The 18,548-nt window shown below is 52.1% G+C and overlaps 1 protein-coding gene across 1 annotated transcript in view; it reads left to right on the forward strand.

Annotated features, from left to right (window-relative positions):
- The window catches only part of NECTIN1 (nectin cell adhesion molecule 1), a 98,817-nt gene extending 81,019 nt beyond the window's left edge, over positions 1-17,798 (forward strand). Inside the window, exons 6-8 of the mRNA XM_065944818.1 lie at positions 15,554-15,701; positions 16,972-17,047; positions 17,661-17,798. Coding sequence (XP_065800890.1) covers positions 15,554-15,701; positions 16,972-17,047; positions 17,661-17,798 — 362 coding nt within the window. The remainder of the gene's footprint in view (positions 1-15,553; positions 15,702-16,971; positions 17,048-17,660) is intronic.
- Positions 17,799-18,548: the final 750 nt, after the last annotated feature.

The raw sequence follows: 18,548 nt of genomic DNA on the forward strand, positions 1-18,548 counted from the left end.
TTTTTTTCCCCCTAAATGTGGTGATTTTCATGTATCTCTGCTGTGTTTTATCTTAATGACAGAGGCAGCATTTCAGCCTGTTGTGATCCTTTCAGATGCTGGTTCTATCATCAGTTTAGTTCACAGCAGACATTTATTAAAAACCTGGTGAAAGGAAAGAGGCAGGGCTTTAAGGTCCGCTGACCTCAATTCAATCCCTAGTTCTACCACTTGTGGGCTGTGTGGACCTTGGGCAAGTCGCTTGCCTTCCCTGGACTTTATTTCTTAATCCAGGCAAACAGAATTCTAGGATGAATAAAGATAGCTGTATATAGAGAAATTTGTAAAGCAGATGCACCCACCACGGAGGGCTGCTGATTAAAGGACAATCATCCTTTGGGTTTGCCTGTTGACTCAGATAGTAAAGTATCTGCCTGTAGTGCAGGAGACCAGGTTTGACCCCTGGGTCGGGAAGATCCCCTGGAGAAGGTCATGACAAGTATTCTTGCCTGGAGAACTCCATGGGGAGAGGAGCCTTGCAGGGGGGTCCATGGGGTGGCAAAGAGTCAGACACAACTAAACTAACACTTTCACATCCTTTGTAAAGTACTTAACACAAGGCCAGGAACAGAGTGAGTGCTCAGTTAAGCTAGGATAATATTAGCGTTTACTATTGTTTTCACTACTGTGCCTCTTCCCTAAGCAGCAGCAAACTGCAGCCGGGAAACAGAACCTGTGGTGGAAACGTCAGGCTTTAGGATTCTCACCAAGTCCAAGTGGAATCCCAGCTCTTACGCCTTCCTGGCTGTGGGGTGACCCCCATCCCCTGAGTTTCTTCCTCCCTGATTCGCATCATCTTACATGACTAGCCACTAGCTGGTGGGAGGGGCACAGGCGTGGAGGGACTGTGATGTGTCCCTCACGGCCATGGCCTTGGTGGGGATCCCTGCGCTAAGACATCTCTTGGTGGTGGGGGACTGGGGCCAGCTGCAAGAACATGAGGCCACACTTTCTCTAGAGCAGGCTCTCTGATCCCTAGGTCAGGAAGACTCCCTGGAGGAGGACATGGCAACCAACCCACTCCAGTGTTCTTGTCTGGGAAATCCCATGAACAGAGGAGGCTGGCAGGGTATAGTCGATGGGGTTGCAAAACAGCTGGGACAACTTAGTGACTAAACAAATTCTTAGCTTTAAAAAATGTTTATTGAAGATTACAAATAGTATAATGTCAAATCTTTTTTTTTTTTTTTAAAGCCATGGTCTGGAAGATGCCAGCAAGGTGGTGTCTGGGGTTGAGTCTGGGGTGTGTCCTATTTTCTTCGAGCTCTTCATATTATTTTATGTATTTATTTATTTTTGGACACTAACCCTGAAGTGGAAGCATGGAGTCCTAACCACTGAACCACCAGGGAATTCCCAAAGTGTCAAATCTTAAGGGAACGACTCTATACTTATACATTCATGTCACATATGGGCTTACCTTGTGGTTCAGACAGTAAAGGATCTGCCTGCAATGCGGGACGCCTGGGTTTGATCCATGTGTTGAGAAGATTCCCTGGAGGAGGGCATGGCCACCCACTCCAGTATTCTTGCCTAGAGAATCCCATGGACAGAGGAGCCTGGCAGGCAGCAGGCCATGGCATTGCAAAGAGATAGACGTGACTGAGTGACTAAGCACACATATCATATATAAACACCCTTGTCATCAGCCCCAGATCAAGTCACAGAGGCTCGCTCTAACTCCCTCCCAGGCAACACCTCCATTCTGGAACTTCACATAAATGGAATCATACAGCCTGTGTACTTACTGTGTGTCTGGGTTCCTTCACTCAATCCAGTGTCTGTGAGATCTATCTGTGTGGTGTGTTTTCTTGGCTGTGTAATATTCCATTGTGTGAATGTGCCACAAGGTAGCCCTCTATTCTGATATTAGTGGATATATATGTGGTTTCCAGTTTGGGGCAATTATGAGTAAAATTACTACAAAGAATCTTGCATGTAACTTTGGGTCACTTACTCATTTCTGTTTTGTGTGTATGCAAGAGCAGAATTAGGATTAGTGCGGGCATGTGTGCCAAGTCACGTTAGTCGTGTCTGACTCTTTTCAACCCAAAAGTCTGTAGCCCATGGCTCCTCTGTCCATGGGATTCTCTGGGCAAGAATACTGGAGTGGGTTGCCATGCCCTCCTCCAGGGGATCTTCCCAACCCAAGGAGTGAATTTGCGTCTCCTGAGGCTCCTGCATGGCAGGCAGATTCTTTACCCCTGAGCCATCAGGGAAGCCCACTAGGATTAGCGGATACAGCCAACTTTCCAGAATAGTTGTGCCAATGTATGGTGCAGTGTAAGAGGGTTCTGATGTCCCCACCTCCTTGCCCACACTTGATATCATCTTGTCCTTCTAGATTTCGTCATCTGCCAAGGGCATAGTGGTATCTCATTGTGATTTTAATTTGAATTTCCCTGAAGACTAAGGATGTCGACACTTCCATATGTCTATCAGAGGTTTGGAGTTTTGTAAGGATCTTCGACTTAAAAAAAATTGTTTTAATAAATTGTCATGCATTCCCTGGAGGAGAGGTTAGAGTCCATCCAGCCACACTGTGGTCCTCTGAGGTCAGGTCCCTGTTTTGGGTTCCTGGGGGGCATTGGGGAGTGAGGACAGGATGAGTAGAACCAGAGAAGGAGGAAGAAAGGAGAAGTCCCAGAGCAGCGGGGGAAAGCGCCAGGAATCAGGAATTCGGACACAAGACACAAAGCAATGCCCTGTGACTGAAATGAGCTGTTGAAGGATCATGATGATGACGCCAGGGGGAATGAGTTGAATGAGTTGAGAAGCTCTGCTTCCTCTTTCTGCCGCTTCACACAGAGTGACCTTGAGCAACACCCTTCGCCTCTCTGATTCCATGACTTTATACACATGGAACAAGGAGCCGGGGAGATGGGAGCTTGGTGGCCTCTCCTGGGCAATCCCTGCAGATAAAGCCGGGCTGGGGTGACAGCTCCCCGGCAGCCCCGACAGTGATGAATCACTGTGCCCCGTTCCATTGCTTCTATCCACTGTAACTGATCCTGAGGCCAAGTGTCTGGGGGTGATAGTGGGCAGGGGCAGCTTCCAGAGGAGTGTGGCTTGCTGTGGCAGGGAGAACATGGAGGAGTGTAGGCAGTAGCCCCCTTATTGGTGAGAATACCCCCCGCCACCCTCCTCTGCAGAGAAGTGACTGATCTGCTCTGCTAGTAGAGCAGAGATCCAAGCCTCTACAAGAGCTGAGCAGAGAAGGGGTCCCCACCGGGAATACCACGGTGGGAGTGGGCTCCCCGTGTCTCCTCTGGCAGCACACTTAGGGAGTACCAGTTGCTATCTCTATCTCTAGGGTTTTCCTATGAAGTTCACCCTAGGAAGAGTTGATCTTTGGAGTTTTGATCAATGATAAGTGTGAGTCCCTTATATTCAAATCTTTCAGGAGACATCACAGGCTTGCAAGGGAACTGGAGTCCAAAGCTGGTTGGGACTCTTCCTCCTGCAGGCTCTGGGGAAAATGGCACACAGGGCCTCCCTGCCTGGGAAGGCTCACCCTCCAACACTCGCTGCCTCCTCTTGGGTGTTTTCTGCCATCACGTCCAGGGATCAGCCTCTCCCCTCCTGAGCCTGGGTCCCAGAGTGCCCCGCCATGTGCCCCATCCTACTGCCCCTATAGCACAACATGTGGTGATTCCAAGCAAAACATCCATCTACCTGCTTGAGAATTGCAGGCCATGAGAACCAGAGCAACCTCAAGATCATTTGCCCCAACCCACAAATGGCTATACTGAGTCCCAGAAAGTTAACAACAGTAAGAGTTCCTTACATTTATATAATGTTCGGAAATTACAAAGTGAATGGAGATCTTTTAATAATAGCTAAGACTTATCTCTCAGTGAGTGCCAGGCACTGTTTAAGTTACTTTATGGTATTAAATCCTTACCTCAGATTTAGAATTACTATTATCATTATTACCAGGGAAATGAAGAGAGTTACCCAAAGTCATAGAACTTGCTGGTGGGGAACATCCAGTCAGTCTGGCCTCAGAGGCCACGCTGCAACCGCTGAACTATCCTACCCACAGTCTCTCCTAAAGGGCAGCACCGTTTCCTGACAGCAGAGCGCAGAAGGGGTCACACCAGCCTAACTCCTGGGGCGATTGTGGGCCTGACACAGATTTCAATACACAAAGCAGCAAGTGTCCCAGGTGGGGTCCTCTGAGCTTGCGGGAACCATGCTTGGTAGCAGATGGAGTCATCAGAGGCAGGCAGGGCTCATGCGAAAAGATTTCCTAGAAAAGATGGTATCAGAGATGATGTTGTAAAAATGGAAGTGACCTGGCAAAGTTGTAGAATATCCAGCACAGGGAGGATCTCCAGATAAATGTTTGTAGCAAGAATCAACTAGACTAGACCAAGAGCCTCGGGCAGCTGGAGGGAAGTCTGCATCCCAGGATCCTTGCAGCCAGCTGGGGAGATAAACAAGTGGCTTCAATTAGCTAATGATTAACCAGACACCCAGAGAGGCTAAATGTCTGGCCCACAGTCACACAGGTGGTAGGTAGTAGACTCATAACTTGGACCTAGGCCTTCTGACTCCAAGTCAAGTGCTGTTTGCTCTATACTGAACCTCCCCTTAAAAAGAAACAAAATCAGGATTTCCCTGGTGGTCCAGTGGTTAAGAATCCGCTTCGCAAAGCAGGGACTTGGGTTCCATCCCTGGTCAGGGAGTCAAGATCCCACCTACCTCAGGGCAGCTAAGCCCATGAGGCACAACTAGAGAGAAGCCTGCGAGACACAGCTGCTGAGCCTGCAGGCCACACTAGAAGAGTCCACGTGCCACAATGAAAGATTCCACATGCTACAACCAAGACCTGACCCGGCCAAATAAATAAATAAAGAGAGAGAGGAGACAAAAATACCACTAGGGTCATAGCTTTACGCTGGCTTATACCTTACAAAACACTGGAAATACATGGTCCTCTTTGAGGTTACTCTGGATTCCTGAAGCCCAGCCTAGGTGCATGCAAACATAGGTGGATGGGCCCAGTTTGGGAGTCATGTAGGCCCATGTTCAGTCACCAAACCTGTCTCTTAAGAGCTTGGTGATTTGGGGCAAGTGGAATGAAATGGAGACAATAAGACCTACTACGAGGGCAGGTGCTAGGATGCCTGTGGCCCATGCACAGGAAACCCCATCCCACACTGCCCCCAACCCACACCCCCCATACCCCCAACCAGATGCCCACACCCCATCCAAGTCTGACTTCTTCCAATATTTCTCCCAAGGAGGACCCAGAGTGCAGGTGTAACCACTTTTTTTTCTCGAGATTGTTTCCCCCTCAACTTGAGAGATGTGAACAAATTAAATCTTCTCTCCGAGTCTTCCCATAGTGCTACTCAGAGAACTTGCCAGAACTAAGCTACCCCACTCCTTCTCTGGCTTCCCAGGTGACACTAGTACTAAAGAACCCACCTGCCAAAGCAGAAGACCGAAGGGATGGAGGTTCAGTCTCTGGGTTGAGTCAATCCCCTGGAGGAGGGCATGGCAACCCACTCCAGTGTTCTTGCCTGGAGAATCCCCATGGACAGAGGAGCCTGGTGGGCTACAGTTTATAGGGTCAAACAGAGTCAGACACGAAAAGCAACTTTGCACGCACCCATGCACTCCTTCGCCCCTCCGCAGATGTGTCGAGATCCCGATGCCCTCCAGATTTCTGAAGTCTTCGGCACTACCACTCCCAACCCCAGGGCACTGGAGCTCATCCTCTCCCCTGCTCAATGCACACCCTCTGAGAACCTGAGCTCCCTCTGAGCAGGTGCAATTGTGTCTTCCACCTTGGAGGAGACCCAGAGAAGCACCATTGAGTTTCATGGCATTTTTAGCATAAGAATTCCCATATCTAAATCCCCTGATTTCAATGACTGCAGACAGCGCTGGGATTACTGTCAATACACACTTGATTTTGGGGATTTGCCACAAGGAGAGGGCCCCTGCCCAGGATGGACAGACAGCTAGACCATCAACAGCCCCGACTCACAAGGAGACAGAGATAGCCCTTTAGTTTCTGATTCTTTTGCTTCCGGAATTCTAGTCTTTTCAGGTCCCCTTCCCCTTGCAGCCCCACCTGGCAGCCTCCAGCACCCCCAGTCTATCTGGCTAAGGTGTCCCTGTAAAGATGCTTCTGCTTGCCCTGCTGAGTCCCCATGAACTCCAGAATCACCTCCAACTATCTCCTATGTACCCTGAAAATGTGGTCCAACCTGGAGGGAGATGCAGGTGGGCAGGATAGGCATCTCTGAGAGACTGAATCGAGAAGGAACCACAGGCAGATCAGCTCTGCCCGGGGGGCTCAAAACGTGGATCCCAGCAAATGCAGTCACCACCTCCCTGTGACTTTGGGAAAAGCCACTTCTCTCCAGCCCCTCAGTTTCTCATCTATAAAACTGTGATGTCCATCCCTGCTCTATTTCCTAAGATTACATGAAAGACACGAAAATGCAAGCGAAAGCCCTTTTGTAAACCATGAAGTTCTGGACCGAAGTGAAGGATCACCATTATGTATTGAGCTTTCAAGGTCATTCCCCACGGAGGAGGCATCAAGGCCCTGCTAGAATACCTCCAGTGACAGACCTTACTTCCTCCCTGGGCAGCCCAAGTTTCCTGCTAGCAGTGCTGACCTTCAGAGATTTCTAGCAGGTCTGTGGCTAGACTGTAAATTACACTAGGAAAGGAAGTAGGTCCTCCATGATCTTGACCATCCTGTGTTTTTATATTTCCTGTTCTTCTAATTTTCCTAGTAGCACACCTTTTGGAAATTGCTCATCTGTCCCAGATGAAATAGAGTGGAAGGAGTCTATCTCTATAGGTAGTGACTGTTGTGGCAGAAAATTTAGGCTTTGGGAAGGGGGTTTGGGCTGTGAGGACCCCTCCCCCGAAAAGAGCCAGAGCGTGTTAAGAGGGAGACCAGGAGGGGAAGAACCTGAAAGGGATGGAGGGGCAAGCCCTTCCCCAGCCAACCCTCAAATCATGCAGGCAAAGTCCTGGGCTTTGTAGGTAGGTAAGGATCCTTTTCCCTGGAGAAGGGCATGGCAGCCCATGCCAGTATTCTTGCCTGGAGAATCCCATGGACAGAGGAGCCTGGTGGGCTACAGCCCATGGTGTGGCAAAGAATTGACCATGACTGAAGAGACATAACATGCACACATGCAAGTGTTCCTCTGGGCACCCACCAAGACTGGGAGGAGAGATGGGTCCCCAAAACAGAGAGCAAAGGCCTGGACAAGTGGCTGTCTCTGAGGCCTGGGGCAGTGTGTATGTTAGGGTGGGGGAGGGGCAGCCAGGCTGCAGCTTCACCCACCACTGGCACCCCGACCATGGCTTGTGGCTCAGCCTGCTCTGGAATCCACAGTCTATTGCAGCCTTCAATCCAACCCTCGGTTCCCTAGGGATTGTCTCAATGGCCCTTGACCTCACATTTTTCTATTCCATGCAGAGAGCTGATATCACCTCCCCACAGTGGGGCAGGGTCAGACTTGACTGCTTTAATGCTGTCACTGGCGCCAGCTCACGCCAACCCCAGGGAGGCAGGCCATAGATGCAAGGGCTGCAAGCAGACTAGAGGAGAGAGGAGGCTCCCTCGGGGCCACCCTGACCCACTGGAGCGCCCCCCACCTGAGGCAGAGGCTCCATCAGTGCAGGAAGTCTCTGCGCAGTGCCCAGCAGCTGAGAGTGGGAAGGTGGCTGGGGAGCCTGGCTGAGACCTCAGGTGACCCCAACCCCAAGCCAGTGAGGTTTGGTTTCCCTGGGAACAAAGCCTGGGGTGGGGGTGGCCTTATTCTGCCAAGCTCTTCTGCTGCTGGGTGCTGGATCGGGGCTCCAGAGGACAGCAATTGGGGGATGATGGGCGAGGATCTACTGGGGCTGGAAGAATCCGGAGCTCACCTCAGGCAGCTGGTTCCTCCAGGGCCATTCAGACAAAGGAGAGAACCAACACTGTGCTTCAGAGCTGGAAGACTGAGGATACCACTGATGCCACAACACTATGATTCGCATGGGTCGCTCCACGCCAGGAGTTCAATGTGCGCTATCTACATGTTTCCACCATTTTCCCATTTCACAGAGGACAAAACTGAGGCTCAGAACAGCATTAGAAATACCGGAGCATCCAGGTCACTATTTTCCCCCCTGCGTGGTGCGCCTTCTCAGATGTGGCCCTTCTTTCTCCTTCAAAGCAGCGCTTTGTGAGGAGGGGAGGGAGGAGTTAGGAGCTGGTGGGTGAGGGGAGAAGGCACCAGGGAGTCAGGAGGGAGTGTCCGCATAAAGCGTGTGTGACAGACAAATTGCTTCCCTGTGCCCCTCAGCCCTCCCCACCTGGCTGGGCAATAGCCGTGCTCATCTTCCTCCCCCTTCGAGGGCTGAGGGTCAGCGCCCTGCCTGGCAGGGTCCCCAACAGGGAGATGGTTCCTCTCACCACAAGAATGTGTGTGAAATCCCAGTAACTCTCTCCAGCTGGGCCTGACTTTGGAGGGGGCTTCAAGAGCAAACCCTGTGGCAAGGGGTGGGCTCCTGGGAAAGTTAGTTGCACCCCCCCGCACCCCGCTCCTTTCTCCTCCTAATGAAAACTCAAGGTGTGCAGGGCTGGGTGGGAGGGGTTGGGAGCTTGCAGACACTGAGGATAACATTCCAGATGACTGGAAGCCTGTGTGCAATGTGGGAAGTGACTGTCCTCAACCTTCCCCAAGGAGCGTCAGTCTCTCTCTCACACACTTACACATATGTTGATATATATACACACATATACCCATACATATGCACACTATACACATGCACACATGCACATTTACAAACATATACCCACACACATACACACACACACACACACACACACACACACAAACACATGATGTCCTAAGGTCCTCACAGACCTAGACAAGTTGGATTTGCAGATCGTGACCAATAAGGGACTAAGGAAAGTTAAAGGTAAGGAAGAGAGAGGCCACAGGCAGGATTAAAGCAGGGTTCCCAGCCCAGCTGCCTGGGAGCTGCCCAAGGAGTAGACACATCCCCTGCCTTCCTGAAACCAATGCTTATTAAGTACTGAGTGGGCACAGGCCCTCTGCTGAGGACTCTGACATGAATTAGCTCATCTCTGCCTAACAACCCTAATGTGACTCCCATTTTACAGATGAGAACACTGAGGCTCAGAGAATTTGAGTGACTTGCCCAAGATTCTGCTATGTAAATGACAAACTCAAAAGAGAGCTGGCCTGTCTTCCCCTGCAGAAGACCCTCATCAAGGCCACTCAGAGCTCTGTACTGAGGACCTGGACCCCTGGGTGCCTATCTCACTTCCATTGTCAGTGAGATGTGTGAACTTGGGCATTTTATTAAACTTCTCGAGCCTCCAGTTAGCCATCTGTCAACAGAGGCAAAGGCATCAAGTGAGGTAATTTAAGTAAAAGCATATGTATATATGCTTCCCTGGTGGCTCAGATGATAAAGAATCTGCCTTCAATGTGGGAGACCCAGCTTCAACCCCTGGGTCGGGAAGATCCCCTGGAGTAGGAAATGGCAACCCACTCCAGTATTCTTGCCTGGAGAATCCCATGGACAGAGAAGCCTGGCCGGCTACAGTCCATGTAATCATAAAGAGTTGGACACAACTGAGTGACTAACACTTTCACTTCCATATTACATATAACATACTGCAGTGGCCACAAGTGTAGTCTGGCCCAGCATGCTAGTTTAGGGAAGAAGCCAGGACTCCAGGGAGGGGAGAAGCAACATCATCATAATTACCAACATCATCACCACCATCGTCATCATCACCAACATCGTCACCACCAGCCTCATTATCACCAACGTCACCAACATCATTACGATCAATATGCACTTATTGAGTAGCTAATAACAAAATAGCAGCCATTTATTACATATTGACTATGTGCCAGACACTGTGCTAAACACTTTTCATAATTCATGTGTGCTCCAGACAAAGAGCATGGGAGTCAGACACAAGGGATAAAAGAAGATGAGGTTGCAGAACTCAGAGCCCCCAGCCTCCACCCAGAGGCGCTAAAGAAGGTGACTGCAAACTGATCTTCACATGAGTGCAGAACCACAGCAAATTCTGTGGGTAATTATAGAAGACTTTTTCTCTAAAACCAACACACCAGGGCAGAGGCAAAGATGAAGTACAACCAAGCCCAGGGCAGAGGGAGAGATCAGGAGCCCACCCCAGGGAAGAGGCAGGCAGGTCTCCCAGCAGCTGCAGCTCCTAAGGTCAGCCTCCTAGATCTGTAGCCCAAGGCAAGGAGAAAGCAGAGGCCTGGCTGAGTTCGAGTCATGCTGACCAGGTGGTCATGCTGGCTGTGTGGGGCTCTGTAAGAGTAGACAGCTCTGTAATTCCCTCAGTTCCAGGTCTCTGAGTGGACTTCCTCACCACCTGGGTCAAAGGCAAGCACCTGAAAGGGTTCCCTTCTTAATGGACTGAGTGGGAGGGGGTAGATGTGACCCCCTCCTTGCAAGAAGAGAGGATATTCCCACAACCCCCCGGGGGTGGTAGAGCAGCCTCAGCTTGGGGTCCTGGGAAAAAAAGCATTGAAATGAGAGAGAGAGACAGGGAGACAGAGCTAGAGCAAGCTGAACACAGAGTTCTGGGAGCCACTCCAGCAGCCTTGGGCTGGAGAAAGGGCCAGCGGCGCTCCGACCCTGTGGGTGGGCCCTCGGCGGTGTTATCAGCCCCGCCCCCAGTCATTCCTACCTGCTAGCGTCTACACCAATTCCAGACACCCATTGCCTTTGAGCTCCTGGTCCCCCAGAAACACCTGTTCTGCAGCCGGACCCAGGACAGCTTCATGGGCAGGGTGGCCAAGTTCTATCCAAGGAGTCCTGGAAGAGCAGCCCACAGGAGGGCCCAGGTCAGTCCAGCTCCTGAGAAAGCAGTGTCTCTGTCCAGAGGCAGGGGCAGCAGGAGAGAGAATGGACCTCTGTCTGAGCCAGGTCCACCTGCTATGTACCTCTCCCCAGACTCCTGCCCTGTCTATCCCCTCTTGCACCCCATTTCCAAGCCATAGCTAATGCTTGGAATTTTCTTTATATACCGACATCTGATACACATGTCCCTGCAACACTCCATATCCTGCCTACCTTGTTCTTCTAGCTTTATTCTCCTGGAGAGTTCCTATTGCACTTTCAAAACCCTATTCAGAAGGTCCCTCAACTGTGAAGCCATGAATTCCCAGAGCTAATCATTCTCTTCCCTACACCTGTCCTGGACCTTGGACAGACTTCTCTTGAGGAATGAATCATAAAATAGAGTGGTTTTTAATGTACAGTTCTGATTCCCCCATTAGCCAGGGGGCCTGCCCCCTGGCAGCTGACACAGTCCATGGCACAGAGAAGGTGTCAGGATGTGTTTATGGAACTGAGCAAAGGGCAACAGGCAGACAAATGCATCCTGTGAAGCAGATGTCTGGGTCCACTTTCCACCACCAAGCAAAGGCTGGGGCTCAGGACCACTGAGGCCTGACTGAGAAGGGGTTGGCAGGGAGAAGCAGACTGAGATTGTTGGACACTTGGGTGGGATCCAAAGCTCCTCCCACACCCCACAGTGGGGCCTCAGTGAGGCAGGCAGATCTGGTTCCAAGAAGAACCAAGTCCCGGACTGTCTTTGGCATGCAGGCCCCTTGACTAAACCTAGGTCTGTGTTTATCTCCTGGCTGGGGATTTCAGTTTCCCAGTCTGAGACCCAGAAACCAGGAACAACAGGTGAGAACATTAAGGCTTAGAGGATGTCACTGGTGTAACCCCAGAGACAGGTAAGGAGGAGCTGGTTGGGGGTCATTCTTGGGGCATGAGCCAGGATAGATGCTGACTTTGCCTAGAGAGGGATGATTCTGGGATACAGTGGCCAGGCCTTGCTGAAACAGTTGTTGTTGTTGTTGTTTAGTTGCTAATTTGTTCCAACTTTGTGATGCCATGGACTGCAGCATACCAGGCTCCCCTGTTTTCCACTATCTTCCAGGGTTTGCAAATCCATATCCATTGAGTTGGTGATGTGGTCCAACCATCTCATCTTCTGTTGCCTCCGTCTTGTCCTACCCTCAGTCTTTCCCAACATCAGGGTCTTTTCCAATGAACAGGCTCTTCTCATCAGGTGGCCCAAGTTTTAGAGCTTCAACTTCAATATCAGTCCTTCCAATGGATATTCAGGACTGATTTCCTTTAGTATTGACTGATTTGATCTCCTTGCTATCCAAGGGACTCTCAAGAGTCTTCTCCAGTACCACAGTTCAAAAGCATCAATTCTTCAGCACTCAGCCTTCTTTATGGTCCAACTCTCACACCCATAAATGACTACTGGAAAAAACATAGCTTTGATTATTCGGACCTTAGTTACCAAGTGATATCACTGGTTTTTAATACGCTGTCTGGGTTAGTCATAGTTTTTCTTCCAAGGAGCAAGCATCTTTTAATTTCATGGCTGAAGTCACCATCTGCAGTGATTTTGGAGCCCAAGAAAATGGTGGCTCAAATGGTGATGCTGACACAGGAGGAAAAAGACTTCAGAAGTCGACTTGGGTCCAATTTCAGCCCTTCAGTTCCTAGCTGTGGGACTCTGGACAACTGACTTAACCTCTCTGAGCCTTCTCAGTAGAATAAAGCCTATACAACCAGCCCTGGCCCAGCACCCAGCCTGGCTCACAGGAGATGCTCTCTGGAGGCCTCTCGTCCCCCTCTCTCACACCTTGATTCCCAACTCTCCCAACCCCTAAGCTCCAGCCCTGGCCAGCCCGGTTGTTTGCAGGTGACAGTCCTGCCCTAAAGCCTGTGGAGCTGGGGGCTGGGGCTAGGAGGACGGATTTGTCCCGGTGAAACCAGAGAGTGTCTGGGGGCACAGTGCCAGGGCTCCAGCTGGGGCCAGCACCAGCCCCCACCTCCCAGCTGTCAAGGGGAGGAGACCCAGAGGCAAAGCTCCTAGGGGCAAGGGGGTACAGGGCGTCTGGTGAGGGAGAGGGGATGGCGGCCCCATGTGTGTGAGGGACTAGGATGGCTGAGAAGACCCCGTGGACTGATCGGAGAACGTTACACAGATGCAGGTTCCGATGCCCACTCTGCCACTGACTGGCTGGGTGACATTTGGAGAAGCACTTAACCTCTCTGAGCCTCATTTTGCTCACTGGGAACAGCATGATCTAATTTTGCAGGCTTGATGTGAGGATCAAATGAACCCCAAGTCAGCCAAGGCACCGGGCAGCGCCTGGCATGCTGGAGACTTCAGGTCAATTCTCCTCTTGGCCTACTCTTTTTCCCATCCCCATCTCTCATTTTCCCTCCACTATTACTTCTCCTTCCAGGGTGATGCCCTCCAGGTAGAGCAGGCAGGGCCCAGGGGCTCCAAGAGAACTTGCACTTATATTTTGAGAGAGTGGGACATGGACAGAGGGCAATTTGAAGAGACAAAGTCAGTTTTCCACTCTGGCCCTGCTACCCTTGAGGCCCCTCTCTGCAGCATCCCACCCTTTTGGGCCCTTAATTTCTGCAATGACCAGCTTTCGTGCCTTTACAAACTCATTCGCCTATGTTATTGTTTGCTCTGTCAGCATGTTATAAGGCCCCTTAGAAGGACAGCTGCCTCCTTTGCTGAAGCGGCCCCAGAGTCACTGAGAAGGTGATGGATGAGAGGCCCTGGGAGAAGGCACTTGGGAAGCAGCGAGCGAGGCCAGGGCTGACATGAAGCTGTCTCTCCCTCCAGCCTGGATCCCACACAGGCCTGGCCCACCCAGCTGCACTGACTGAGGCAGGAGAAAAAAACCTGAACTTGGTGAGCCAGGCAGGGTATCTGCACTTAGGCATCTCTGTTTCCCAGGGTCAGAACAGTGCTTTGGAACACAGTAGATGCTCAATAAATGCTTGCTAAACCAAAAGAGAAGCACAGTCAGAAAGTGCAAGTATGAAGGCAGGAAGGCTTGAGGATAAAGAAGAGGGGCCAGGGAGGAGATGATGGTGAGTGCTAAGAAGCTAAGGCTAAGAGAAAAAGAGACAAGGTTTGTTTAATAGATTGCAATGCCCCAGCCCAAGAGTCTGAGAAAGGAGAGGGAAGGCAGTGCTGGGGGAGCGTAAGGGTCTGTGGAGGAGTCTGGGGCTCCCGAGTCCCTGTAATACACACACAGAAGCAGACACTGCCCTCCCAACAGGACCACAGCACACCAGCTGTGGATGGACGGATGCTGCGCCAGAGCTTTTGCAAAGTGTCTGCCTTCCAATTACTTTCAGGAGTACGGCCAGAGGGGCTGCAGATTCACTGGGAGCCAATCTGGTACTGAGGGCTCTGCCAGACACCTCCTCCTTCAGGGCATTGGGATGGAGCAGAGAGACAGAGAGGCAGGTGCTTGTCAATCCCGCTTCAGGAAATTGGCTCCATGATGTTTATTGCAAACTGCAATTTAGCATCTCTGTTCAGGTGCTCTCCTGTTTAATTACATATAGGACGGTGCGGGGAGGAAGGAAGGAAGGAAGTGTGTGTGATTTTCTCCTCAGTCCCCTCCTCCCTGGGCATTGGGAGGGTCAGAGGTGAGAAATGGAGCCCCGCGGAGGGAGGGAAGAGAAAGGCCTGGCACTGTGCTTGGCTTCCCATGCCAAGCCTGGGCCAGCAGGGCCAGCCAGAAAGCAGCACGTGCCCCTGGCTCCGGGCTTAGCCCCAACAGCTTCATGGTGTCCTCATCTTTAGGGACCACAGTGGCCCCCGCCCAGGCTGAGAAATCCTTCAACAGACCGTCACCACCTCCCTGGCCCTTTTCTTTCGGAGACTCAGAGAGGCTGGTCACTTGCCCAGGTCATCACTGAGTGAGTTGAGAGGGACTGCAACCTACCCCAACCCTACCTCCCATCCCTGGGACCAGCGCTCCCTGGGCAATGGCCAGGTGGGTCCAGACAGTGGGCGGCTTAATCCCCCTCACCTTGGACCCCGGCCCTGTGGGTTTTTCACCTTCTCAGTACTGGACAGACTAGATTTCCCCCAAGGATCCCCATCAACGTCAAGCTCCCATCTTCCCTCTCCGAATCCTCATGCTTTCTCCAGAGCTGGGAAGGCAGAGCACCAATTAGTTCATTTGCTTGTTTAATTGGGTAGGAAGGGGAAGGAAATTAAACTCCTCAACAGGGGTCTTCCCGGCAGGGCCAGAGGTGGAAGGAGCGGTGAGGACCCCCACCTTTGAGCACCCCCTTGGCCTTCCCTATGTTCCCCACCCCCATCCCCACCTCCATGCCCCAGATCCCAAGACCAGAGCAGAGTCTGGGATTCTAGGGCCCTGGAGAGCCAGACATGAGGTCTGTCCTACCCTAACTGGGACAGCACCTCCTGGAACTCGAGCATGGTGGTGGAGGGGAGATGCGGGGGAGAGGGGTCAGGGCAGGACCCTGCCTCCGGCTCTGATGCTACTTCTTGCCTACCTCTCTGCCTCCAGAAGTTTTCTGTCTCCCCCTCTCTTCTCGCTCTGTCTCTCTGTGCCCCACTCTCTCATTCTCCACTTTGGTCTCTTGGTTCCAGAAAAGCCCCTCCCCCAGGGGGACCCAGGAATTATGGCGAGGCTCCTGGGGTGTGCCGTGGCCGTGGTCCTCATCCTCAGCGTGGCTGTCACTGTCTTCTTTCTGTATCACCGGCAGCAGACGAACCAGCTAGAGATGGATGGGGGCGGGTGAGTGTGAACAAGCCCATCCTCTGCCCACCCAACACTGCCCCCTCCCGCTCCCCACCCCCACGGGCTGCTGCTGAAGCCCCTGCACTTTGTAAGGGGCTCAGGGCTACCTCACTGCCCCCCCCCCCCCGCCAAGACCCCATTCTCTCCTCCTGACTTCCCTGGTGGTTCAAACAGTAAAGAATCTGCCTGCAGTGTGGGAGACCTGGGTTTGATCCCTGGGTTGGGAAGATCCCCTGGAGAAGGGCATGGCAACCCACTCCAGAATTCTTGCCTGGAGAATCCTCATGGACAGAGGCACTTGGCGGGCTACAGTCCGTGGGGTTGCAAAGAGTCAGACACGCAAAGAGTCAACACACACAGTCACCTGTGAGGTGGGAGGGGGCCCTAACCCTCCTGCACTGGAGCTAAGCCTTTAGAGGGCTGGCTGTGGGCAGGCACCACCCAACATTCACGCTGGGTTACAAAGATGCATTTTATCCTCTCAGCAACTCTGAGAAGTTCGTATATGATTATAATCCACCATTTACAGTGAGTGAACTGAGGCAAAGAGGCGAAATACCACATACAAATTCACCTTCTCATGACCTGGACCAGAGTGGGGTCCTTGCCTCTGATATCAAGTTCAATGAGGCGCCAAAAACCTGCATCATCCTGAGAAGTAATTTTTAATGCAATGTTCTTAAAAATCAAAGTGAATGCCCAAAATCCACAATGAACAAAATATCAACACTTTAAAGACAAGCTCAGTATTACTGATTTTTCTTTTTGCCTCAGGCTCTGATATAGCTTGGCATAGCCCTCTTACTGATCTTATCTTTACTTAAAATGTTGATATTTTGTTCATTATGGATTTTTGCATTCTGTTTGATTTTTTTAAATGTTACATTGAAATATTCTTTATTGTGATGACTAAGACTTATGATACCCCCAGAGGCTTTGCACCAGAGTTTTCAGACCCCTCCCAGTTGAGGGCCCGTGTGAATTTCCCACTGTCCTTCAAGCCAGGGCACCTGAGACTTACTTGGTTCCTAGGCCCAGGCTGGAGGGAGGGCTAGCCTGGGCTGGACTGGGCTGGACTGGAGGCAGAGACACCTGGGAAGATGGGAGGGTCTCTCTCAGCCTCCACTCCACCACGCGCTGGCTACTCAGGAGGCTACCGGGGAGCAGAGCCCAGGCCACCCTTGTGAGTGGGGCTCAGGGACCAGTAGTGGTCAAGTGGCCTGACTGGGACAGAGACCTCACGTGAGCCTAATTCTGTTCTCCCCAGGACTGCCCTGCCTCTCTCCCAGGAGCCAGAGCCTTCTCCCAGCAGGCAGAGCCACCTTGCCCTTGAGGACATCCAGGTGGGCCTGGGTCCCTAGAGTGAGGGGATGGGGAGAAAAAATGGGAGATGAACCTCAGGGAGGGGGCCCAACCTGAAGGCAGGGCTCTCCCAACTCCCCGAAGCCCTAAACGGTCCCCAGAGTGCCACTAGTCCTGGCCAGTTCCCACAAGGCCAGGTTCAGGCTAGAGACCATGGTCGGGGTCTTTCCCTCTCCCACCCTGAGAAATAACAAGCTAGGGCTTTTTCTACCCAACACCCCTGCTTTCCAGGGGAACCTCTTTCTTTACCTCTCAGATCATTCATTAAAAAATATCCATTGATGCTACGGTTGAGTCCCTTTGCTGTCCACCTGAAACCATCACAACATTGTTAATCGGCTATACTCCAATATAAAATTTAAAGTTTTTTTTTAAAAAACTGATGCCTGGCCCATGGCTGGCCACAGGGAGCCCACAAAGCAAAAGACTCAGGCTGCCCACATGCCTCCTGGATGCTACCAAAGCACTGAATGCAGGACAGGGGGTGCATGGGAATCTAGGAGGCAAATCTACAACCCACTAAGGGCCAAGAGGGCCGTCTGGAGCAGGGCTGTGCTAGAGTCTATGCAGCCACTCAGCCACCTTCTCTTCCAGATTCTTTGCCTGGAGCTGGAGAAGCAGCAGCTACAGCAGGAAGAGGATGAACCGCAGAAGCTGCCCCCACAGCCCCCCTACTACGATCTGGGGGCCTCCCCCTCCTACCACCCCTTGGTAAGGACCCCTGAGCCTTGAGGATCCTGATCCCAGCTCAGCTCCACTCAGCCCGGCCATGAGCCCAGCTGCCTGAGACAGAAGGGGAACAGAGGGGGTCCCTCACAGTTACACCCCTGCAGGCATCTCAGGGCAAAGCGGGTGCTGGACCAGGGTGAGATGGTGACACTTCCAGTGAGGACAGAGCCCAAGTCTGGTGCCCAGCCCTCCCTCCTGCAGCCCTGCCCACCCCCACCCCCCAGCTCTGTGCCCCTCACCCCAGTCCCTGGACCTGCCAGTGACCACCAGAAAGCCAGCCACAGCCCCTCCTCCTGGCCCCGCTCCCAGCCGCTCCGAGGGCCAGCGTCCACTTGAATGCCTGCCACCTCTGCCCAGAGCCCACTCCTTTCAGCAGACTTGGGGCTGGGGCAGTACCCATCACAGTGCCAGACCAGAGACCCAGGCCAGACCGCCTGGGCCCAAAGATAACACACCCTCTCCTGGCACTGCGGGGAGAGACAGGCCTTTGTCTCCACAGCCTTGGCATCCTCCCACTCGACTGAAAGGGCCAAAGAGAATCCACCTCAAGATGCCAAATCTTGCCCCTGGGAGGCAGCGTTCCTATCCAAGGTGCTCAGCCCAGAGGACCAACCCAGCCCCCACCTTCCAATTCCACACAGGGGTAAGAAGACCACCAGCCATCTGTCATGTCTCAGTCAACCTAGAGGCTTCGAAGTGAGCTAATACTCACGGTGGACACAAAGTCCGTTCCTTAGACAGTGGCTGGACAAC

Source organism: Muntiacus reevesi, chromosome 9 (assembly GCF_963930625.1).
Source record: "Muntiacus reevesi chromosome 9, mMunRee1.1, whole genome shotgun sequence".
In the NCBI taxonomy this organism is placed as follows: Eukaryota; Metazoa; Chordata; class Mammalia; order Artiodactyla; family Cervidae; genus Muntiacus; species Muntiacus reevesi.